This window comes from Ptiloglossa arizonensis, chromosome 2 (assembly GCF_051014685.1).
Source record: "Ptiloglossa arizonensis isolate GNS036 chromosome 2, iyPtiAriz1_principal, whole genome shotgun sequence".
NCBI lineage: Eukaryota > Metazoa > Arthropoda > Insecta > Hymenoptera > Colletidae > Ptiloglossa > Ptiloglossa arizonensis.
The window spans coordinates 26,237,657-26,262,957 of NC_135049.1; the positions used below are offsets into that span (position 1 = coordinate 26,237,657).

General features: G+C 56.2%; 1 protein-coding gene across 10 annotated transcripts in view; it reads left to right on the forward strand.

Annotated features, from left to right (window-relative positions):
* The first annotated feature begins 230 nt into the window (after positions 1 to 230).
* The window catches only part of Eph (Eph receptor tyrosine kinase), an 87,592-nt gene continuing 62,521 nt past the window's right edge, over positions 231 to 25,301 (forward strand). For all 10 annotated transcript variants that reach the window (XM_076327703.1, XM_076327708.1, XM_076327701.1 and 7 more), the window contains exons 1-2: positions 231 to 427; positions 22,601 to 22,680. In XM_076327703.1, the coding sequence (XP_076183818.1) occupies positions 298 to 427; positions 22,601 to 22,680 (210 nt within the window). In that variant the 5' untranslated portion in view covers positions 231 to 297. The remainder of the gene's footprint in view (positions 428 to 22,600; positions 22,681 to 25,301) is intronic.

The following is a 25,301-nucleotide window of genomic DNA, read 5'->3' on the forward strand; positions in this document are numbered from 1 at the left end:
GGTGGCAGGAGACGCGGGAGCCGCGGGTGACGCGGGTGACGCGGGAGACGCGGGAGACGCGGGAGGTGCTGGAGAAGGAGGAAGAGGAGGAGGAGGAGGTGGTGCTGCTGGTAGCGTCGAAGCTGGAGGAGTCGGGAAGCGACGAGGGTGGTTGCGCGTCGTCGTCGCGTGACGTGCGGAAAGAGCAGACGAAGCGTGGAGGAGGCATGAGGAGGAGAGAGTGACGACGCTGCCGGTGCTGCAGCCTCGCACAGATCGTGAGAGGACCGGCGGCCCCACGGTGGGGCTGCGATAAGAATGGCCCCCTTCAATATGGCGGGCGTAGCAGGCCTTCTAGCCACCTGCGCCGCCGCTGCTGCTTCCGCTGCCCACCTTCTGCCGTTGCTGCTGTTGCTGATCTGCCCGCGAGGGACCCACGCGGAACAAGGTAACTCCCCACCCCACACCCACCCCACACCACACCACACCGCAACCGCGCTCCTCCTTTTCTCTCTTTACACGGCGTCGTCTTTCCTCCTCTTTCCAACGCGGCTCGAATCGAAAACCCACCACCGCGCTCGGCTATAGTCGGAGCGAAACCGAGCGCCCGCTCGAGGCCGTTCCCCCGACTGCTCGCTCTTGCTCTTCCCTCGAGCCGAGCACCGACCCGGTTCGCGGCTTCGACTTTTACAACCGAAGGAAAATATTTTTACCACCGATCGTGTACCCACTTGCGCGGACGAGTACCTTCACCGGTCTTTACGCTCTTTGCTCCGCGTTCTTCTATCCGCGATTCGTTCCATCGCACTTGCGTATCGCGACGAACTTTTCGCTACTAATTTTGCAACGCGACTCGAGAGAGAGAGAGAGAGAGAGAGTCTACGCGCGAAATGCAACGTAACGCGCACCGGTCCGATCGTTCGGAACCGTTTTACCCGGGAAACTCCGAAAAGAAACACCGTTCGGATCGTCGAGGTAGAACACGATCTGGAACGATTTCGGGGCGTCCGAAAGTCGCTAAACGTTCGCGTCGAAGATCGAGTTTCTCCGCGGTCTCGATGCTACGATCTCGTTGCAAGGAACGCGTCTCCGTTGGTCGAATCGTCGACCGAGACGACGGTCTACGTCCGACACCTCGGGACACGATATACCCGCGCGATTGCTACTTCCTTCTGTATACTTAGTCAGATGCATCGATTAAGTCGTACGTCCGAGCGACCGGACGCGCCCTCGGTCCGTATCTCGAGCGATTCCGCTGGAAAGTCTCGACGCGTCGTTTCTTCCGCGTAATTGCTAGCCTCGCCGAGAACTAGTTCCTACGCTTCCGAGATACGTTCCGGTGTTTTCCGCGCGCTCCGTCGAGACTCGGTCGCATCGATGGATCCCTCGATAGGAGCGCGTCGATCCCGCGGCCTCGTAAATACCTCGATCAACGTTACGATCGACCACCATTGCCGGGATTACCGCTCGACTCGCGAGGTTACGCCGATCGCGATCGGTCGAATCGAACGCGTTTCGGAAACGCGATCGCCGTCGTCCGGTGACGCAACGATCCCCAGATATCGGTGCGTATCGTCGAGATTGGCCCGAGTTTCCGCGTGTTTACCGACTCGCGCGAATCGATGCGCATCGATATGCGCGCCCGGTTCCCTCGAAGATGCGGGGAATCGAGCTCCTCCGAGGGAACTCGGTCGATGTTGGCCAAGACTATACAGAACCCTCGGGCGTACGCGACTTAATCGGTATTCTCGTAGCCCAGTGCGGCGATATTTGCCGAGAACTCGATCTGTACTCGGTCGAATATTTACTCGTCCCGAGAAAACTCGCCGCGGAGAGAAATCCTCCGCGGTGGTTGGTTCTCGGTCGTTCGGAGGGACGCGAAGAGCGTACCTCGACGACGGCGACGTAGACGACGACGCGACGCGTATTCCGATTTTTTCTCTTTTCCCCTCTCTCGCTCTTTCCCTCTCCGTTCGTGTCTTATTTTCTTTTTTTTTTTTTTCTCCTCTCCACCGTCGAGGATTCAACGGCTTCCTCGTTCGCGTTGTCTCCGTGATCGCTTTTTAACGATCCGGCCGCGTGGACGATGGATGTGTCACGGGTCTATAACCGCGGGAGTGATTTATTCGAGCGACGAGAACGCGCGGGGCTTTGGGAAGCCCGGTTTCTCGGAGATGCTCCGAGTCTCGAGCTACCCGGAACGTTTTCCATATTTATGCCGAAAAAAAGCCACCGCCCCGGGCTTCTCTCGGCACCCCTGCGCAGCGTTCCTCCCCGTTTCGAGAATGAACAACCGTAATCTTTCGAATCGCGGGATCGTTCCAGGCGACTCTCGAAATCGACCGTGAAACTCCGCGCGATCCGATTTCTAGAGCTCTCGAGATCCTTGGAGATCTTTCGAGGAGCCGGTCGATCCCTCCCGGTGGCGTTCAGCGATCTCGCTTTGGAAATCCCGCGCAGCGTAGTTCCGTTCGTTGGTAACGCGTTTAACGAAAGTTGGGAAGGATAGGCGGTCCCGGTGGACCGTGTCCGCGGAACGGAGACGGCTAACTCGGTTTCCTCGGAGCCGCGCGAAACCCGAGCTTCTCGTTACCCTCGCCTATTGGATATCTCGGCTCGCGGCTCGCTCTCCTCGAGTTCTCCCGTTATATCTCTGAATTTCGTTCTTCGACCGGATCCCCGAGAGGTCGACTACTCGTATTACCGTATCCGCCGGTGGACTCGTAAACACCGATCCTCCGCGGCGATAAACTCGCGCCGCGAGCCGAGCGCGTTCGTCGCGAGCCGACGGTTTTTCCCGGTGTCGTTTGAAAATTTAAACGTCCGCGCTCGAACGAACGGACGAGAGGGTAGAACGGACGGGAGCTTCTCTCGGTCCGAGTGGATCGGTTCGATGCGCAAAATCAATTTCCGTCGGCGGTCTGGACGAACGGGGAACGTCTCTTTGGTTCCTTCGATCGGATCCGGCGAGCTCCTTAGAGGGTTCGACCGAACGCAATAACGCGCTGCCCGAAACTCGATTACTTTCCAGAGCGAGCGAGCGAGCGAGCGAGCGAGCGCGCGCGCGCGCGGACCGCCACGGTTCGTTCGGTACGTGGACTCGCTTAGGGCTCGATTACCCTGCGCGCCGCCTCCTCTTTCGAATCTCCCCTTTCGACGAATTCCCTTTAACCGTGAACCGTAACGATACTCGACGAGACGACCGCCGGATCGTCTAATACGATTTCCACGGAACTCGGCGAAACGGGAGCGGAGAGTACAGAGGTAGCCGTAACCGTGTACGCGTATTCCAACGAATCGAATGCCCGAGCAACGGGGTAAGAACTCTTCGCGTCCGAAATCCTCCGGTTGCGATCTCCGTTAGTTTCGGCTATCCGCGATGGATCGACTTTTCTAATCTCGGTCACGAAACGAGCCACGCGCGTACCGTTCGAAGCGAGAGAGAGAGAGAGAGGGTGGGGATACACACCGAGGTCGAGTCGCGACGAACGCGTCTCGAATTACCCGCGTTTAGCGGCTCGTAACCGAGAGCGAAAACTTCCACCGATGGACAATTAACCGGTACCTAGAATTCCCTCGCGTCTGTCGTCGACGGATACCGATTCGATGTTTTTGATGATTCTTGGCGACGCACTTTACGAATACGCGATAGTGCACCTCGTTTGTTAAAATTCGATCTTTCGATGAACGCGTTACCGCCCTGGTTCCCGTGCGCTCGATAATGGACGCCAGGTGTCGTCTCTCGTTGTTCTCCGTCTGGTCGGTCGCCTACCGCGCGAGTCGCCGGACGAAAACTCGCGCGACGCGGTCTACGGCGTCGGTTAGGTCCACGCGTCGAGTAAGCGGAAGTTCCCTGGAACGGTGGCGAGAACTGGGGGGTGGGGTACGGTTCTAAATTTCGGTGGTCGCGTCGGAGCGGTTCGCGATCAGGAAGGAGCGTTCGCGGCGATCAGGAGGGAATCGAAGGGAACGTGTCGCGGTCAGGGTTCCGTCGAGGCGCGCTAAGGCCGCGAGATCGCGGCGAGCGGGAGCCGAAGCGGGAGCGGGAGCGGGAGCGGGTCGAGCCTGGCCAGGGAGGCAGTCCTCTCTCGAGCAAACTCGATTGCCTCCACGAAAAGGCAGAAAGACTCGTTCGAGCTCCGGTGGGTCGGAGCCTCGCTGCCTTCCTCTTTCGGCTCCCCCCCCGTTGACCGTCGGTCCCCTCGGCCCGGTCGGTTCTTTTCTTCGTTCGTCCCTGCCGGCCGTATCCTCGTTTCTCTCTTATTCTCGCTCGACGGGGCCGCGGTGAGTAAGAGACGCGGCAACGCCGCAGGAATGCCCGGCCAGCCCACCGCGTGCATACCTGTACAGCCTACTACTCCGGGTCCAGGGCCCGGTCGTACGAAGCCTGGCAGCATCCTATCGAGCCGACAAGGACGGACTGAAACTTGCCCCCTGCCGGCCGGAGAGACGGAGACCCGAACGGAACGCCGGAAAGAGAAACCAACACGGACGAGGACGAGCACCACGGGCCCTCTGGTGCGTGCTGCCACCGCCACCGCCACCGCCACCGCCACCGCCACCGCCACCGCCGACGACGCGTTTGCGTGCGCTGTCTCTTCTCACGGCGGAACGACCGTACGTGTGCCCGTTCGTGAGTCCGTATCCTTTTGTACGCGCCTATGGGCGCGCGAACCCGTCCGCGCGCGCGCGCCAGGTGTGTGCGTACGCGCTCTCTCTCTCTCTCGCGGACCCTGCACCGAGGAAAAGATCGCACGGACGAATGTAGGCTACTCTCATTGACCGAGCTCCGAGAGAACCACCGAACGAGACGCGGAATCCTGCCGATCGAGGAGACGATCCACCGCGCGGTGGAAACCGTCGCGAGGCGACCCGATCCTTCTCGATCGGGCTCCAACTCCGGTAGGAATTTTCGAGCGGTACCGCGCCGGGTATCCAGGTACAGTTACCTCGATCTCGCCGCGACCGATTCTATTTTATTCGCGAGCGTTTTCTCGCTTCCTCGCCGTCTCTGACGCGTTCCCTCGTTTCCGGGAGCCTCGTCGGTTTCGAAGCGACTGGATCGGGATCGAAAAATTCTCGATACGGCCGCGCGATATCCGTCCCGCGTCGGTCACTCGTCGGAGCTGCGGTACGATTAAAAATCGATATCTCCCGTTTTGAAATCCGTCCGGCTGGTCCGGACGTAACCGCGTGCTTCGCTTTTAACGTCAATCTCGTTCGGTTTCGGGGCAATAGCCGTCGGTTTCCGCCGCGAATCGCGCTCCGGCGACAAAAGGGCGGGACGAGCGGATTCCTTTGGCCCCGTCGAAAAAAGAACCGATGCCGCGTTCGCGAGCCGTCAACCTCGTCCTCGCGACCACGGGAAATCCGATTCGACCACCGCGGGTCTTCTTCCGCGGTTCCCTCCGCGCGGAACGCGGCGAGGATTCCCGCGGTTCGGAATTCTTACGGTCGATTTCGGCGAGGGGACGCGCGATATGCGTTCGCGGGCCGATTTCGGTCGGTGTCTCGCGGCCGAGAGGGACGAGGCGGACCCCGCGACGCGTAGAAAAAGACGCGCTATGCTGGGCGTGTGCGTAACCCGGCGCAAAACGAGCATCGCGCGACGACGAAACGCGATACGCACGCACCGGGAACACGAGTGAGCATAAATTTTAATCGCCGAGAAAAATCTCGAGCCGGAGGAACGGAGAGGGCGGCCGCCGCTGGATAAGGAAAGGAGGAGACGGGTATAGAGATATATAGAGAGGTTAGGTATGCCGACGAGTAAAACGCCTCTCGAATAGCGGGGCTCCAAGTACGAGCCAGCGACGAGCCTCGAGGAGAGCCCGTATTACGTGTCTCTCGGTTTCTCGAGCTCTCTCGTAACCGACAGAATTCGCGCCGACTTGCCGCGATCGGACCACCGCTCTTGCGCCAGGAGACTCTCCTCTTTAACTCGCGTTTCGTACCACGCGAACGGACTACACCTCTGCGCGACCGGCGTCGCTCTCGGTGGCGTTCGCCAGCCGAATTCTGCGCGAACGTCTCGTCTGCGTACGAGGAGATCGATACCTCGCGGAACGATCGAAACGCGAACCCGAACGTTCCACGGATCTACGGGGTGTCCGGTAATTCGCGCCGAGTGCGAAACGGAGTCGAGAATGTTTACAATTTTCATCGAGCGACAGCAACGTTCCGTCGCGAACGGTGGAGTATGTTCACGGTCCAACTGGTTTCGAAGCGAGACTCGCGCGCTCGGAAAATTGGACTCCTCTTCGCGTAAAATCTGGTGGAAAGAACGCGAGTTGTCCTCGCGTTCGTAAACGTCGACGACGCGTTCCAGCGTCGAGATACAAACTCGCGCGAATACTTTGCGAATGTTTAATATCGGTTTCCTTTCGGTGAGAAGCATCCATCGTTCCCTTTGCGGATCGAAAAATTTCAATTCTCTTGGACGTAGGACGCGCGAAAACGTGGAACGTTCGAATTTCACTCGAACGTTTCGGAAACGAACGAGTTGGTCGATCGGATGGAAAACGGAGGCTCGCGGCGCTTTTCGATTCGCTTTGTTTTTTCTCGCTCTCTCTAGAGAGAGAGAGAGGCGAACCATCGCGCCTCGTATTACGGAACACCGTGTACGGTCGGCGCGCAGATATCGGCGCAACATTTTACGCCGCGTATTCTTTGCCGGTTCGCACCCCGTTTTCCGGTCCCCGTTCCGCCCCTCTTTATCCAGTTTTGTCTCTCGCCCGCTTTTCTTCGATCCCTTCCCCGCCCGTAAAGTCTCTCGAGGCGTCGCGACGAGGGCGTGAGCGTCGGCTGGTTACATTTCCTAGCGGACCATTATTTCTCTCTTACACCCACGCGGTGGCACGGGCACACGGACGCGAACACACGGCCACGGGGACGGGCAGACTGCATTTTCTCCCTTTTTACCCCTGCTACTACATTACCTTTCCCGAGCAAGGGAGTTAGGAGGGTGTCTCGCTGCATATTAATGAAAAAATTTGTGACTTCCCTCCGTCATCCGGCAGCCGCGTCCGCGTCCGCGTCCGCGTGTTCGCGTGTTCGCGTGTTCGCGTCCGCGCGCGCGAGAACGAGAAGGAGAAGGGATTCTTTCTTTCTCTGGCAGGGCCGCGTGTCTCTATCGGTCTCCGCTTCTCCCACGGCTCTTTCGTTCGCGATAAACGAACACAGCGAGCCGAGCGAGTCGAGTCGAGTCGAGTCGAGTCGAGTCGAGTCGAGTCGGGTCGGGTCGGGTCGGGTCGAGTCGAGTCGAGTCGGGCCGAGCCGAGCCGTCTCGCCGTCTCGTGTACTCCAAAAAATAAATTTCAACCGGAGACGCGACTCGGGGTTTTTTGCTTTCTCTTTCCCTTGTACGGCCCGTGTCGGTCCGCGTCGAGTCCGCTCCGTTATCGGAGCACGGAAGATCGTATCGATCCTTTTTCCGCCGACGAGAGTCTCGTTGCTCGCGTCGAAACCGGGGGAATTATCGCGCGGATAACGCCTCTCGAGGACGCCTCGCGTCGCCTCGCGTCGCCTCGCGTCGGTCCCGCGTCGCTCGGTCGTTTCGGGCGCGCGTTATCGAGTCCCGAAGGTCTCCCCGTAAGGTTCGCGCGTATTCCGATCGGGGTACACGTGTCCTTGGATAACGAGAAGCTCCGTGGCGGCGTCCCGGTTCCCTTGTATTTTCGCCGCGAGGCTACCGCGTACGGAGACCGGTTTAAAGGCCACGGGAAATTCGGATACCGGAGGGACACCGAACGCTCGAGGAAACCAGATAAGAAAATACCGCGGAAGAAACCGAGAGAGGGAACCACCGGGGTACCGTGTTTCCCGGTACGCGTCGCGGCCAATAGAATTTTACGAGGCGAGATAACCCAAGGCTGTTTTTCGTCCCATTGTACCCGGAGGCCACCGTTAATAATACAGGTAGTTCGAGGCCGGTGATAATATGGCAGACTGCCGCTCAGGAGGAATACACCGAGAGGAGAGAAGCGGTAAAAGGGACCCCTAAATTTTCCCTTTTCCGAGATAAAGCGTTTCCTTTCTTTCGCTTCTCGCCTCCTCTCCCTCTTTCTCTCTCTCTCTCTTGCGCGCACACTCTCGGCGAGTTTCGTGGCCAGGATAGGTCTATTAGCTCTCTGCCGGTGGCTTTTACGACCAGCCGACTACCGTTACTTTTGCTTTTCGTTCGCGATCGCGTCCACACCGTCCACGCGGAATCCCCGACTTTCTCGTTGCCCCTCGAGTCGACCGTCTCGCCGAATCGCGAGACGAATTCGTTCCTCTTTACACCGTACTCCGTACGCGTCTTAAAAATCGAAAGCTGGAGCACACCGTTCTTCGTCCTCCGTTTTGAAAATCGTCGAACGATCGAGAATCTCGAAAGGAAACGAAGGAGTTGAAAAGCGACGCGCAGAGTTCTTTCCGCTTACCGACGATTCTCCGCGAGCCGCGACCGATCCGTGGAACAAAGGCCGCGCGACGTCGGTGAAAAATCCACGAGTTTCCCAGGAGGAGAGGCGCGGGCACTCGAGCGGAGCGTCCGGATCTGGCGCGTCGAAGGTCTCCTCTCCGCTTCGGAACGAGTTCGATATCCGAGCGCAGGTGCGCGTCGACGCGATTCCAAGGCGACGCGACGGATCCGCGTTAAAATGGAAAGAAACGGCTCCGTTTACGGCCGCGCTAGCCCGTAGAAGCGAAACCGGCGAATTTCCGCGACGAACCTCGAACTTTCCGCTCGTGCGAAACTTTTAACCTTTCCCGCTCGAGGATCCGAACGAGATTCCACGCCCGTGAGTCGCGTGTCGTCTTTCGACCTATCCGCCTCGTTCGACGTATCGAGACACCTTGCTTTTCGTGATTTCGAGCCGTCGAATGTTCCAGGGAACGTAAATCCTCACCGTGGTTGTTTTCGGTCGACGAGATGTCGCGAGCATTGGAACGAACGCGAGGTCGACGTTCATTTCGAGGACTGCCTTTGCATCGGTGCCAAAGTGTCGTCGCACGGTGAAACGTTGGCGAGTTGTACGCGTTTGTACACCTTCGACTTTGTATTCTCGCGTTTACGCTCGATCGTGTCGTTTTCTCGCGAATCGATTCGAAGTTCGCTCAGAGAAAAGCAGGAGGATTCGGTTCGACGTCGATCTTGTTTTCCGAGCGGTTGTAAACGCTCGAAAATCGTAATTCTCGATCCTCGCGAGACGGTAACGTCGTTGGTCTCTCGATTCGCGTTCCGTTCCCGGTAATTATTTTTAATTCGGTCGTCCAGGCCGAAACGGAGGAAAAAGTGAGGGAGCGGGGGACGATCGAGAATATCTGGGGCGCGTCGCGTCACCTCGCGTCGCCTCGCGTCGCCTCGCGTCCCCTCTACCCCGTTGGGATTACGATGGTGAGTTTTCTCCGGGGGTCGCGCAAACGGAATCCCGAACGGTAACTCGAACGTGAAACGAAACGAGATAAGTTATGCGCGCGCGGATGACTCGGGTTTCTCGTTATTTCGGATCGTGTCGTAAAATCTCCGGCTTAACAACGCGCGCGGTGAATATACCCCGCCCCTCGGGCACGGAATTAAAAGATTCCTGCCGGCGGCCGGCGGAGCTCGGCCGAGACAAAGCGGGGAAAAGACTCGAGAAGAATCGGCCGGGGCCGCAAATATTTTCTTCGAACGGTTCGCTAATGAACTCTCGGAGTCACCCTCGTCGCGATGATTAACGACTCCTCCGAGGCATCGAGGAGCCTTCCGCGTTTCGAATCGATACCGCGGCTACGGGAAAATCGTGGCCCCTCGGACGCGAAACTCCCCGACTCTCCACCGCTTCGAAGAAATCGCTTTATCGCCGGGTCCTCGGATACCAGGACTCGGGAACCGTGCGTCGTGGACGTATTTTATCGAGACGAGACGGGCGCAGGGTCGTTCGCGGACAAGACGCGCGCTGTCTCGCGCGAGGAGCACCGAACCCGATCGCGGCGAGCAGAAAAGACGCTTTTGATTCCGCACGGTCGGGACGCATGCAAATGCGAGAGAAAAAGTGAAAAAATTGCTAACCGGGGTCGGGGAGAGGAAAATAATCGTAATCGCTCCGGGCGGTCGTAAAAAGGAGAATAACGAGTGACCCGCTAATAAAATAATTATAATATTGGGAGGCCAGTAATAGATTCTCGGAACGCATTAACCGGTCGAGATAAATCGCGGTCGCGCAGGGTGTACGGCGCGCGTATATCCGAGCCGAGACCGACCGACCGAGCGAGAAAGAGAGAGAGAGAGAGAAAGAAAGAGGTACACGAACGAACGCGTACGAGCTCTTTGGCGCGCGAGAGCGCACGGGTTCTCTTCGAGCGAGCGAACGCTGGTAGCGGAGGAACGCGTCGATGTCTAATATTCTCGGTACGCGAAATTGCCGAGCGGCATAAATTACCGATCGGACAGGTGGCCGAGAAACGGACCCGAGGAAACGGGCGCACGCTCCCGCGGATTCGTCGCGAGCGCGGTGAGCAGCGCGGTGAGCAGCGCGAGCGGGCCTTCTTCGCGGCTACCGGCAATCGGAACGGTATTCTTTTTTTCTTTTTTTTTTCTCTTTTTTCTTTACTTTTTTCCTCTCCTCGCCGCCGTCCTCCCGGTCATTTTATTAATTAACTCGCGCGCTCGCGTCCCGTATAATCCGCGGAACGATATCGACGAAGCGGTAACGATCCTCGAATACCTGACGGTATCGCCGCTGGTAGAATTACTGATCCGCATAAATTTCCAATAAAGGTTTCGTGCGCCGAGCGACGCCGGTCTATCAATTTTCCAGCGATTTCCGCCGCGATCGCTTCGACGAATCGATGTACCGGCCCACGGGGGAGGGGAACGAAAAAAACCCGACCGAGGGTATAACGAGGAATTTATAGCCGGTTGACGAGTTGGGAAGACACGGATCGAATGGAACGGGGAAAAAAAAACCAACGGGGAAAAATAAAAAAACGAGAGAGGACGAGCCGAGGATCATCCCCGGGTGCTCGCGTCTCGTAGACCCGGTTGATAACGACGACGGGGTCGGTCGTTCGTGGACGATTGATTCGATCATCGCGCGGTCGAGGCCCGCTAATTTCCATGCTAATGCCCCCGATCGAAGACGAGGGCCCGCGAAAACGGCCGAGAAAAGACAAAAGGAAAAACGTCCGGTTGTTTTCGGCCGCCGGGTATACGTATATGTTGCAAATTGGCCGAGAAAGGGGGTCGAGACCTCTTTTTGCGGCCGGCGAGTTTCTGGCCTTTGAACGACCCTTTCGGGGTAACGAATTCGATCGGCGTTGTTTCATCGCGGACGATTCTTTCGCAAACTCCTCTCTCGCGCCCGGTGATTTAGATGCTAATGCCGTGGAACGGTGGTGACGCGCGGCTCGCGAACGGCCTGAAAAGACGACCACGACCACGACCACGACCACGACCACGATGACTCCGTAGGCGAAGGGCGCGGGATAAATTAAAAGTCGGCCGTCGCCTGATAGTCGCGTTGAACACCGCCCAGGATATTTACGAGCCGGAGAGAGAGTCGTCACAGGAGAGTTATTTATCCGACCGGCCGAACGTACATCGGCGCCGCGCGCGGAAACAAATAAGTATCTCGATGACTTGGCCGCGAGCCAGACAACGATCGACGCCGCGACGCGTCGCAACGACGCTGTTTTCACCTTCGTCGCGCCTCCGACGCGTTTATCGCCGTTCGAAAGAACATCACCGACGCTCTCGAATCGGTTCGCGATCGGACCGACGCGCTCGTGCGTCGTCGTTCGTGGAATTTGAGGGCGGATACAAGATCGACGACGATACCGACACTTTGTCGAATCGAGCATTGTACGACGAACTCGGATCGCTGGGAAAAGAAGAAGAATTCTTTTCCAGGGGAAAGAAGAGTGAATTTTATTTCCCATTTACCGATTTCGAACGATAACGAACTCCCATCGATGCGAGAGAAACGTCAACGAAAACGGTAGACCCTCGAATAATGCAAATTATTTTTCCCGGTGATTTCTTTTCCGTTTATCTAAACATCGTCTGTAACCCTTCGATACCGATACTCTATTGTACCGAGCATCGACAACGAACTTGGATCGCTGGGAAAGAAGCGCGAACGAATACCGTGGAGAAGAGTGATTTTTTTTCCTATTTACCGATTTCGAACGAAAACGAACTCCGATCGCTACGAGAGAAACACCAACGAAAACCCCTCGAGAAAGACCCTCGGATAAGGCGAATTATTTCCCTCGACGATTTCTTTTCCGTTTACCGAAAGATCGTCTTTCACCCTTCGATACCGATACTCTGTCGTACCGAGTATCGACGACGAAAAAACCGAAACGAATACTGGAGTAATCGAAATTCGACGATTTCTTTTCCGTTTATCGAGAAACATCGTCCTCAACCCCTCGATACCGATTTCGAACGGTAACGAACACCGAAAGAAGCGCGACCGAGTACAATGGACGACCCAGATATTTTCCCGTCCCGTTTATTTCGCACCGATCCTTTCTTATTTACCGTCCACGTCGAGAGTCGATACCGTTCGATACTTTCCAACGAGCACGCGTCGTCGAGTATCGTTAACGAACGGTACTCGTCGCGAGAGCCTCGTTATCGAAAATCGACCTCGAACGCGGTATCGGTAGCTCTCGCGCGGATATCGCAACAGGTCGACGCGAATCGACGCCTCCTCGCGTTACCCGCGGTATCGATACGTCATTAATCGTATCATCGGCGTCGCGAATTCTTCTTCGAAATCCCAGAGCCTCGGAGAGTCCGGTCGACGCGCCGGAAGTAGGTTGAAAAGTCGTGGAAGAAATTCCAAAATCTTTGAAAAAGTTCGCGCGCCGGAAATGAGCTGAAAAGTCGGGAAAGAAATTCCAAAATTTCTGAAAAAGCTTGCGAGCCGGAAATGGGCTGAAATATCGCGAAAGAAAATTCCAAAATCTCTGAAATCGTTCGCGCGCCGGAAGTGGGTTTAAGAGTCGCAAATAAATTTCAAAATCTTTGAAAAAGTTCGCGCCCCGGAAGTGGGCTGATAAGTTGCAAAAGATATTTCAAAATCTCTGAAGTCGTTGGCGCGCCGGAAGTGAGCTGAAAATTCGCGAAAGAAATTCCAAAATCTCTGAAATCGTTTGCGCGCGTAGATCGAGTCCTCGACAACGTTAAACTCCATTTTCCTTTCGTTTGGAAAACAACCCTCGAAGATTCCACGGTCGGTTCGTTGGTCGTAAGTTTGCAACGGTGCGAGTCGGAGCAAAAGAAATTGAAAATTGTTTAGTTTTGTCCGCTGTAACGAGCTTTGGACGCGTTTCGTTTCGTCGGTGTTTCTCGATTCGAGCGATGGCGACCGTCTCTCTTTTTTTCCTCGTGAGTTTTCGGTTGCACGTGACAACGGTGATGTTCCGGCGCGTCGACGATCGAGATCGGTCGAGATCGTCAACGTCCACGGGTCGTTACGCGTACGCGTTTCGTCGTCGGTGTTGGTCGCGCGGGGGTAAAAGAGTTCGAAAGGGAAAGAAGAGACGGGGGAAGAAAGGTTAGGGCGAAGGCAGTTCGGCCGAGATGGACGGGGGAAACAAAAGGGAGACGAGGGAGGGAGGGGTAGAGGCTGCGCTTGAAAAGCACAATTGAAATTCAAGATCCATATGCAAAGAGCCTCGCGAGAACCGGCGAGCGACGGAGCGAGGAGGGGAGAAGGATAGATGGAGGGGAGGGGATGAGCGCGAGAGGGAAAAAGAGGGAACGAGCGAAAGAGGCGAACCGGGTAATCTAACATCTCGCGGACACGCGGTGTCCGGAGTCTCTTTTTCCCCCCTTTCTCCCGTATCTCTCGGTTTCGTTCCGCGCCCCTCGCGGCGTCACCATCGGGGACCCATATTGTTTAAATAATTGATTTAACACGTGTACATACATTATGCGCAAACATAATAACGCTATGTAAATGGTAATTCCGGCGATGGCTGCGCGGCGGCCGTGCGGCTGGCTTCGGCGTGGGCCGTCTTCGAAACTCCCTTCCACCCTTCTCCCTCGGGGTCCCCGCGCCGCCCAGTCGGACCCAAAGATCGTGCACGGTGCCCACGGAGTCCCACGGAGTCCCGCGGAGAACGGGGACCGGGGACCGGGGAACCGGGGTTAAAGTTTCCGAGCACCTCGTATTTTTTCCTTGGGCAGCGTGGCCGCGCGTTTCCACCGGTTACGATCCGAGACGAGGGCGATTCCTCCCACGATCCTTCGGGGATCCTCGGTGATCCACTCCGTGGTCGGACGTCTCTCCGTTGGCTCGCGAGGACGCGATCGAGAAACGATCTCGAGACTCGTCGTCGGGAAAATCTCGAGAGAGAGAAGAAAAGAGGGTACGGAGGGAGGGAACGGAGGGGATGGAGGGCTCTCGAGCCGGATTTTGTCCATCGAGGCGCGAATTCGGCGGACCGAGCGAACGATATCGATGCACCGGCGTGGTGGTACGATGGGTCAACGACACCCTGGCGAACGGTTCGTGGCGCGATAGGAGGACGCGGCGCCGCTGCGGAGGAGAACGAGACCCTCCAGCGGAACGAGGAAGAGAAGCGGAAAGAAGGGTGCCGAGGAAAGGACCGAACGACGGAACGACGGACCAACGGTCCATAGGACCGTAGGACCAACCAACGGACGGACGGAGAAAGCCCGAAGCGGGAAGAGAGATCCTGACAAATTGGAAGGCCGTCGAGCCGAAGGCACGGAGGCGTCGCGTTCGTTCCGAAGAGAAAAGAGGTTCGATGTTCGAGAGAGAAACGAGCCGAGCGACCGTCTCGGGAAAAAGACGAGCGAGCCGCGCGCGATCCTCGTCCCGGGGATTTTTAGGGCCGAAATAAACTCGAGGAACGTACGTACGCACCGTCGGGCATTTCGCCGATCGTAGGTGGTCCTCTCTCCCGGAGGATCGAACGCGCGTGCACGCGTGCACGCGTCCCTCCCTTGGACCGTTCTCTCGCTCCTCGACGAAGACATCGATCGATCCTGGATCTTCCAATCGGGAATATTTTCTTCCCGTTCGTTCTCTGTCTCTCTCTCTGTCTTTCTTCTTCGTTCGGGCGTTCCTGGCTCGAGAGATCGAATCGTTCGAGATTTACGCGGACCGAGGAGCGATCGCGGAAAGACGAGCCTCGGGGGAGCCGATAGTTCGAACGACGGGGAAGCACGCAACGCGAGTATTTCGACGAGTTCGTCTTTACGGACGAGAGATAAGATCCGAATCGGGGACGACGCCGGGTTTGCTCGACTTATACGCGAAACGTAAATTTCGCGGGGAGATAAGATCGGCTATAACCTATTTCCGGCGAGGCCGATCGAACCGTTCCTCCTCCTCCTCTTCCTCCTCTTTCGCTCTTGGCTCGGACCCCGTACGAAAACGGTCCGTGTTCCCCCGAATCGTCGAAACACCGTAAATTCGCGAGGTTTAAAAACGTCGAGAGCGAGCGTCCCGGTGAATGGCAGCCGTGGGGACAACGACGATATCGCGCGCGTTCTCGGAGAGACGGTCTCCTCGGGTCGGTTGCCGCGCAGGTGTGCGTGCGTGCGCGCAGGAGGCGAAATCGTAATCTTAATCGGCTCCGAGTAGCCGCTCGTCCTCTCTCGGATCGGGCAACAGGTTCCCCCCGCGTTCGCGCGAACGCCAGAGCGAGCGAGCGGGAGCGCGCGCGATTCGATCGGCTCGTTCGGGTTGTATACGCGCGAGAGAGCCGACCTCTCTTACGAGCGTACGGTAAGAACAGGCTCGTTACGTCACTCATCCATCTACTTCGGCGACCTCGGCTATCGATTTATCGTCCGAGCGGGCGCTTCTCGTTTCTTTCACCCCGTCGCGTCGCCGGGACGCGTGTGCGTGCGCGATCGTCTCCGATTAGACCACGAGCGTCTCGACGCGACTCGACGCGACTCGACGCGTACCGACGCGAACCGACCGACCCCGTCGGAGAAAGCGGAGAGAAGGCTCTCCTCGTTGCGCAACGATAATTGGAAATCGAGCTCGGCTTTTTACGGATAAGCCGGCGTCTAGCGCGACGCGATCCTCCCGGAATTTCCTGCCGATTCGTATCCGCGAGTCCCTCGGAATTTCCCGGGAAATTTTCCCCGGATCGGCGCTCTCCGACGCGGTAAGACGCCGGATACGAGTTCGCGGGATACGACTTTCCGATTTTCTTCTCCCCTCCGTTGGATATCGAGGTTTCTCTCGCGGCCGGTTTCTCGTCCGATACGACCGAACGAAGACGGATGGAAGGATAAACGGTGCACCGGGGGTGTGGAACTCGAAGAGACGGACGGATATATAGTACGCCGAGCGAGAGGAACGAACGGCGAGGGAAGAAAGACGCGCGATCGAGCGGAGCGAGTTAGGGCCGGCAGGCAACGCTATGCATACCGTCACACCCAGCGACACGCTCCAAATTTGAAATTTAAATTCGGTACGTCTCGCGGGACCGCGTCGTACACCGGTTACTCGCACGCTCCTCTCGGTCTCCCTCTCGCTCTCCCGCGCGCTTCTACGTACTCGCGAGAGTGGTGCGTGGCAAAGGGAGAAAGGGGATCGAAGGAGGAGCGGTACGGAACACACGGCGGAACGACGGACCCGTCGTCGTTTTCACGACGACCCGACGAGACCCGTTCGCTCGTTTCCGCTTCACCGTAAACACCCTCGGGAATAGTAATTCGACGCTGACCCTACGACTCGTCCTTTCCTCGCCGATACCGGCAATCTTCCCGTTCCTCGCCCCGCTCGCGGCCAACGAACCGCCCGCAACACCTCCTCGATCTTACCGCGCCGATACAACGCCTCGGAAAAACCACCGATTCCATCCGAGATCGTCCTCCTCGAGGATAACGTTTCGCTTCAGCGCGCAACTAGCGATCGATTCGTGTCGAAAGCCAATCTGCGACTCGAAAACGAAAGAGAACGAATCGAAAAACACGTACAACGCCACTCGAAACGATCTTCGTTCTCGAGAATCTTCCTTCTTCGAAAAATTGAACTCCGAATCGTCCTCGTCCCGTTGCGAGACGCTCGACGCTGTAGCAGAGATACGTTTTCACGATCAAAGAGACGATCGGTCGACGAAACGGTCAAAGTTCCCTCGTTAATTGTTTCTCCCACGGACTGTTCGTAACGCGACGGGGCAACGCGATTCCTGTCGAACGTTTGCTCGTTCGAAGCGGATCGCGACCACGACGAAACACGGAGCACGATCTCGCGCGGAAATTCGCCCCGTGGTTCGATTTTTACGGCGAGACGTTCCTCGGCGACGTTCGTAAACGTTCGATCCAAGTTTACGGGGAATTTGACCCCCATTCTGCCCTCGTTTTTAGTTACATCCCCGTTTTACGAGAAACAAACGAACGCGAGTCTACCGTTCAATTCTTCTACCGTATTATCCTCTCGAGTGATCGGAAACTGTACCGAGAAGCAAACTATGCTTTCTCGAAAGTATAGATTTTTTTCGAGCACGAAATCGAATCGTCGTATCCATTGGAACGAGAACCGCGATACCTGTATAAAAGATTTTCGGAGAACGTTACTATTGGTCGTTCGAGAAGGAATCTTCGAGTGGGTGAGTCTTCTCGAGGATCGCGCGGAAAAGTAACGTTCGGTGTAAGGTTCGCGGTACAGGTGCACGAGTTGCGTTTAAAAAGTAACGGGACTGGTTTTGCAAAAACGTTTGCACTTCACTCGGTGAAGAATTTACCTCTACCTCGAAAAGGAGCTTCAGTTCCCTCGTAGAGCTACGCAGAGACTTAGTCCGCTCCTGGCGAAGGTCCTGTGTCGTTTCCATCGAAATTGCCTTCGATCGGTCGCCTCCTCGCGGACATCGTTCTCGAAACAACGACCTTTCGCGCGGTTTTCGACATTTGGGAGACGAGAGTCGCGCAGACTCGAACACCGAGAACGTGGAACTACAGGAACTCGTTTACGACTATCGTTCTCGATTTTCGGAGGACCGCGCGATGGCAAATTTGCTTCACCTCGAAGGAAATTCTTCGTTTCTTTCCAAAAAAAAACCAACATCGATCTCAACGTCGCTCTTCCGCGTTCTGTTTCCTTTCCGCTCGACTTCGCTCGATCGCGTCATCTCGAAACCGATACCGAAGAACGGAAGATATCGTCTCGTACGACTCGACCACCGAGATCGCGTTACTTTTCAAACTTTGCACGGACGGAAGAGTTCTTCCGAACCGAGGAACCTCTTTCGGTGAAAGAACGATCGGTATCGGACGCCTGGTGTCGCGATATCCGCGTCGCGAGTCGAGCCGAGTCTTCGAACGCGTGCACCGCGCTTTGGATGCACCGCGGTTGCATCTCGCGGTCGCATCACGCGTCACTTTCTCTTTCCTCGCGTCGTGTGATTTTCCGTCCGTGGTATCGCGCGGTACGCGACGCCATCGTCGACGAAGTAAGGAATATACGTTTCGAGTGTACGATTCGCGGTGAATCCTCTCGACTCGGTCGTAAGTTTTCGGTGTTCCGGTTGGTTTATCGTCGAAACTGGGATCTTGGTCGGGTAAATTCGTAGCGGCGCGTTCTTAGATAGATCCGAAGTGGTTCTGGAGGGTGCTCGAATTAGGCCGGCGCGCTGCAAAGCCCATTACGCACAATGAGACGACTTAGAGGAGGACCGGCTCGAGTGGCGTTCGGGTCGAGGGTCCGTTCGCGAGAATTCGCGAACGTGTTCCTTCAGGAGAGACGTATCCGTTGGCATTCGAGCCGATAGCTGGGAGATTTTCGCGTTCGGTTGGTAACTGGCGCCGCGTAAATTCCGCGCCGGGAGTCCGAAAGAAACGGCAGAGGCAGGTGCCGGCGGGACAATTATTTTCACCGGCACCCCTGTATTTCGACGGTGTCTCGATGAGGTCGGATAATCGCGGTACGCGCGAGAGCCCCTGGGATTCTGCGTGGCTCGTCGAAGCGGAGTCGGTCGGTGGTGGTAGATAGGGGGTAGCGACGATGACGAAGAGTCGAGCGGGGGGGAGAGGGGAGGGATGACGGGGGTGTCGGGGGTGGGCGGTGAAGGGACTCGGAGGCTCGGTACGGATTTTGCAGCGCGCAGTTTTCACCTTTGAGATTCCATCCGGCGCGGTGGCAGGGGTGGGCCGGTGCACCCGCCGCGTCGGCTGGGGTACTTTGGTCTAGGAATTCAAGGACCCGGAGTCTGGGGAGGGATCGACGACGACGACGACGACGACGACGACGACCACGACCACGACCACGACCACGACGACGACGACGACCACGACGACGACGACGACGACGAAGCTCGCGCGTCGGGGGCGGTGCGACCGATAGCTGCGTCGCACTGCTGAACACCGTGCGACGAGGACGCGGCTACGGTTACCGAGAAAAACGGAAAAGGACGAGGAGATCGACGCGGAAGAGCGAGCGAGTCGCGCGAAACGAAGGAAGACCGACGCGTAGAAAAGCAGAGAGGTCATTGAAGTCGCGAAAGAAGGACGGAGACCGGGCTACGGAACCGAGAGAGAAAAGAGAGCGAAGAGGGTTGGACCGATAGCGCCGCGGCGGTGATGAACACCGTGGAACAAGGACGGACGACCCACCCGCTACGGGGTACGAGGAGAGGGACAACGCGCGGGACGAAGAGGAGAAGATGGACGGAGGGAGCGAGAGAAGCACCGAAACGGGGTGAAAACCCGGGATCGGAGAGAGACGTCGCCAGAACTAGAAAGAGAGAGAGAGGAAGCGGTAAAGAGGAAAAGGGCGGGAGAGGGCGAGAGAGCCCGAGAGAGGGTGGGTTGTAGCAGCAGCCGAGAGCCGGTCGATACGACCACCACTACAAACGTGTCGCAGGACACGACGCACAACCTGCCGGGTGTGCTGTGTGTGCAACGATACGCGCGACCGAGCCTTCTTCTCCCTCTTTCGGACGAGTCTCTCTCGCCCCTGTTCCCCGCGCCGACGGGGCTTTCTCACCCTTCTCGTATAGGACGAGAACGAGAGCTGCCGAGAAGCAAGGTGTTTTAGCACGGTCTCGAGGATCCGCCATTTTGAGAGGGAGTCGTTTCCCTCATCCCCCTCGAAACGTTGACTTTTTACGGTAAAATCTTTGCCAGGGCTCTCCCGCGCGTTTCAATACACCGACGAGGATTTCGCCGCGCTGAAAGATCACCTTGACCGACCATTTCCACCGTGTTCAACGTTGTCGCGTTCCTTTCCTTTTTCCCTTTCTCCTTCTTCTTTTTTTTTTTTTTTTTTTTTTCTTTCCCTCGCTCTTTTCCCATCTCGTCGCTTCGCTCGTCGGATAATTACGGAATCGATTCGTAACCCGCGGATAACACCGTCCCGACGCCACGTTTCGGGAAGGATCGTCCTTTGGTCGACGAACGTTTCAAAGGGCCCGCTCTCACCACCCCCGCTCCGCTCCAACGCGGTAAACGCGAGGTTCTCAGCTTTTACTTTTCCAGTGTATCGTCCGGGACGCGTTTCTACGGCCGTTGGAAGCGTTGCGCGCGAAAATCGAAAGCCGATAGCGCGGATAAAGTCGGAGCGCTCGCTCGACCGTTCGAAAAACCCGATTAAATCGATCGACGAGTTTCGACGGGGAACGTCGTTAACGTGTACACGGTGTCCAGTTTCGATTCGTCTCGAAACTATACCCCCTATCGAAAACTCCGACGCCGATGAACCCATCTTGGATGGATTCGAAAGACGCGCTGCGCTTTCTTGCTCGAGCTTTAATTATTTTTCTACAGCGACGACGTTCAAAAAATTCTCGACGATCCTTTCCAGCAACAATTACACTCCGAATGAGAAACAATTCCGATCTCTCGTTTCGGATTGCTTTTTCGTTCGACCGAGACGCTTCGGACAAAGTATTTTTTCGATGAACGAACATCTCTACGGAAAGTAATGCACCTTTCCTGGAAAAAAGGTTGTCGACGATGTGAAAATTTACGAACAAACATTTTCTTTGTCAACGTTCCGAAGCGGTAGATCGACGCGCGTTTTCGATCGTCGAATTATTATCCTCGATCGTAAACTACGATCGCCTCGAACGAAAGATCCGTAAATCTTCGCATGGTTGCATCAACCGCGAGATATTAGCCAACGCCGCGTTTGTAGTAACATTTTAACGCAGTACACGCTTTTAACGTTAAGTGTACAACCGAAACGTATCAAATAGGTCGGGCAATGTTTTGCATAATGTACTACAGGTAACGCGACACCGGTCCAGAGTTCGTACTTTGATTCGCGCGAACGTGAAAACAGAGATCGGGGAAGCGTCGTTTTTGGAAATATTGGGTTGTTTGGAAAAGTCGTTTCGTTTTCCAAAATGGAGAATATATAATTTAATCAAATGTTTAAAAGAAACAAAATGACTTTCCGAATAACCCAATAATTACGAAGAAACGATTCAAGTGTGCGTTGTTTCTCGCAACGTTGACGAAGCAATAGGAGTAATTTTTCGAGACGACTCTTTGGCAACGAGGGGCCATCGAAAATCGAATTCGAAAAACACGATTCGAAGTTACTTTCGAGACGAAAAACCCGTTTGAGAAAAATGAAACAAAAATGATCGAAAATAACGGAAACGGATACGAGCGACGAGAGTACAAAGCGATCGAAAGGTAACAACGGCTGTAACTTAAAGTCGACGATCGACGAGACGCGCGAACGCGTAAAATAAATTCACGATAACGATCGCGGTGCAACGCCAAACGCGATTTACAATCGTTTACGTTCCCTGCGGATGATACATCCCTTAACCGAATTTGGATACTCCGTTCCCTATTGCGCAAAGTATCGTTTAATTGCTCAAAGCGAAGGTCGAACCGTCAAAATTATCGGGGCGCGCGAGTTGCGTTCAATCGAAGGTAATTTTGCAATTAGAAACGTGGGAAACGATTTCGAAACATTGGCGATTCATTTACGCAGAAACGAAGTTTGGTAAAATTGTTCGAGTTTCTTGGAAACGCGCAACGATCCGCGTGGTAAATTTCTACCAACGTCGACGATTAGGGGATCGAACGATACCGTCTTTCGATTTTCGAGCGCGGTAATTATTTTTGTATCGAATAAGGGAAATATAATGGCGTTCGAAGCACAGTGATCCGTCGTCGCCGAAGAGATCGTTTCGCGATTCGAAGCGACCGTCGGAAAAGTTGGAAAGGAAACTGGCCGCCGATCGAAATCGAAAAATGGGAACAAGTCGCGTAACGTAAAAGTTGTACGATTTCGAGAGATCTCGACAACCGGTTCTAGGAAGACGCGGTAAAGGGGAAACGTACCACGGCGACGTTGTTTTCGTCGAGTTTGCCAAGAATATTCAAAGATCGTGTTTTCGAGTGCGGAGAGTAGAGTTTTTGGAAACGTACTCGGCAGCACGGTCGTCGTAGCTCTGTACGCGTTTCTCGTTCGCGAGGTTGCCGACGAGAAACGTACGGAATCGTGCACCGGTTCGAGCGCCTTACCTACATACCTAATTGGTTACAGTAGTCGGTGATCGAACGATCTCGGGTTCAGCGAACCGATCGCTCGATTCTTCTCGTTTACTCACGGAGAGAACGCGTACGCGTGCGCGTGCGCGTACACTCTCCGCGAATGTCGCGTATCGAGCTAACCGAGCGCTCTCTTTTTGATTGCAGTCGTTCTCTTGGACACAACACAGGAGGAGAAGCTCGAGTGGACCAAGTATCCGTTCGGTCCGGCGACCGTCACCCCAGGGGTAAGTTCGTAGTTTAAGCGAGTCGCGTCGGAAGTGGGCCGCCCGCGCTCGCCCGGTGAATTCGACGCGTTGGGAAGCGCCGAGTCGAGAAGGAAGCTGCCTCGAGCGGCCCGAGAACGCTCGAAAATATTCGAAAACTACCCGACACCTTCTCGCTGGAGGGAAAAATCGTTTCGGGGCCCGGACGGTGTCCGAGGGGACAGAATGGACACGGTGGAGCAGGAACAGCGGGTTCCGGGGGTACCAGAAGCACTTTATGGTCTCGGTGCGCGCGGCATACGTGGGCTCCCGCTGGCCGGTGCGCTCTCTCGGCGCCATGTTTGTTTTTCAGTTGTTAAGCGCGCAGCGGGCCGCCAGACAGGTTTAAATCAGCCACTACCTCCTCCTCCACCTCCTCCACCTCCTCCTCCTCTTCCTCCTTCTACCCCTCGTCCTCCTCCTCTTCCTCCTCCTCCGCCTCCGCCGCCGCCACCACCACCACCATCGTCGCCACTGCCACTACCACCACTACCACCGGTACCACCACTACCACCGCCTCCACCTCCGCCACACCGAGTTCTCTCGCTCTCCCGCTCCGTCTCCACGTTCTCTCTCTCTTGCTCTCTCCGATGCACGGTCTTTCTCTGGTTTCGTCTCGCTCTCGGTCGCTCTTTACGGGGTCTCTCCGCTCGTCTCGCGCGGGACGTGCACCGACGGACCAAGAGTCGGTCCGCTGGGTAACAAATTGCTTTTTGTTTGAACGGACAAATTAGAGAGACGGCCGCCGGATAGGGAGGAGAGGAGCGTACCGAGCGAGAGAGAGGATGCGTTTATTTAAACGTCGTAGAACGTATAGTTTCCTGCGTGCGCCGCGTATAATATAATACGGGCGCGCGTAGCCAGCGCCGCTGAAAATTTCACTCGGAGCAGCGCCGCGAGCTCCTCCCGCGACCCCTACGTGGGTGTCGAACAGCTTGGATATCGACGCGCGATATGCGCCGCTGAGAAACACTCCGAATCGCACGGTCTTCGACCGCTGGGATCCCGTACACGGGATTACACGCGATACTCTCACGGACCGCGTAATCGCGGGACGAAGCGTTCGAGAAATTTCGCGATCGCGGCGACGATCGATACACGATCGCGACCGAATCGAGACCCCGAAGCGAGAACACTCGATCGGCGATCGTTTCTCGATACACGGAGCCGCGAACCAGTCGGTGCTCGGTCCGACTTAAAAAAAAAAAAAAAAAAGAAGAAGAAAAGAAAAACCGAGAACGAAATTGGAACAACCGAACGAAAGAACGAACGGATCGGTCGCGGTCGGTTCGCGTCTACTTTTCCCTGGGTTGGTTTCCAGGGTCGATCGTTAGTGCCGTACCGCTAATCGAGCATCGTAACAGCACCGTTTCAAAAGATTCTTTGAGCCCGCTGTTGATTTTTCCAGCCGCTAAACGTCCACCGTTTCCCTTAGGAGGAAAGGGACGAGCGACGCGGTCTCGCGCACGGAAGCTCGATGATTTCTTTTTCTCTTTTTTTTTTTTCCTCGGAACGAGCCGAGGAAACCGGCCCCGTTGCTCTCTCATCGTCCTCGAGCACTCGAGTTCGCTTCGCGCCTGCTTTCGTCCTCGTTCGTCCTCGTTCGTCCTCGTTCGTCCTCCGTCGTTACGGTTCGTTCTCGCACGCGCGGGGAAACGGAAGCGGAACGTCCAAATACGCGCTCCTGGTTTCCCTTGGCGGTGTTACGCGCCAACGAGGAGGTATCTCCGTGAGATTTTTTTCGTTGGCTCTCGCCAACGCGAGGATGCTATACGCATTTTTCGCGGCGTTGCGGTGCGTTTCTCGATGGAGAGAGTCGTTACTCGTGTCTCGATTCGCGTTGTCGGACGTTTCGAGCGAGTTCGGGTCGAAAACCGAGAAGGATCGATCCGGGCGGCGGTCGAGAGGCCGCGGTCTCGGCGATAAAGAGGCAGCCGGTCCGGCTACCCCTGAAATTCTTCGAGGTCTTAGCTCATCGCGATCGGGCCGCGTGACTGGAGCCGAACGTCATCGCGATCGCGAGCTCGCCCGACTCGGAGCGGCCCGTATCGCGTAAATAATCGAGGGCCGTTCTCTCGAACGATTTCCCGGCCCGGCGTATTCGTTTCGATGTTTACGAAGTCGTCTACGAGCCCGCTTAATCGCCCAACGTATTATTATTCGCGATTATCGGCCAGTTTCCAGTGTTCGCGATTACGCGCGTAAACGAGAACGCGCGGTGTTTCTGGGAACGGCTCTCACCACGGATTCCACGGATCCTCGCGGTTCGTCGGTATCGATCGAGCGAGCGACCGAGCGACCGAGCGAGCGAAAGAGAGAGACCTCGCGACAGGTTTATCCTCTCGCGGTCCTCGGGACGACGAATCGCGTCGCGCGCGCCTTCCATCTCACGGAATCCTCTTCGACCCGAAACGTCGACCCGCCTCGCCTCGCCTCGCCTCGCCTAGCCTCGGTTCCGCGTTTTCTCCAAGAGAAATCCATAGGAGGGCGAGAGAGGAATCCTCTTAGAGTCGGCCAGCTTCTTGATCCGCTTCCGACCGATGGTTTTTCCCAGGGAGAACGCGCGAACGGAACGCGAGATGGATCGAACGCGACCCACCCGC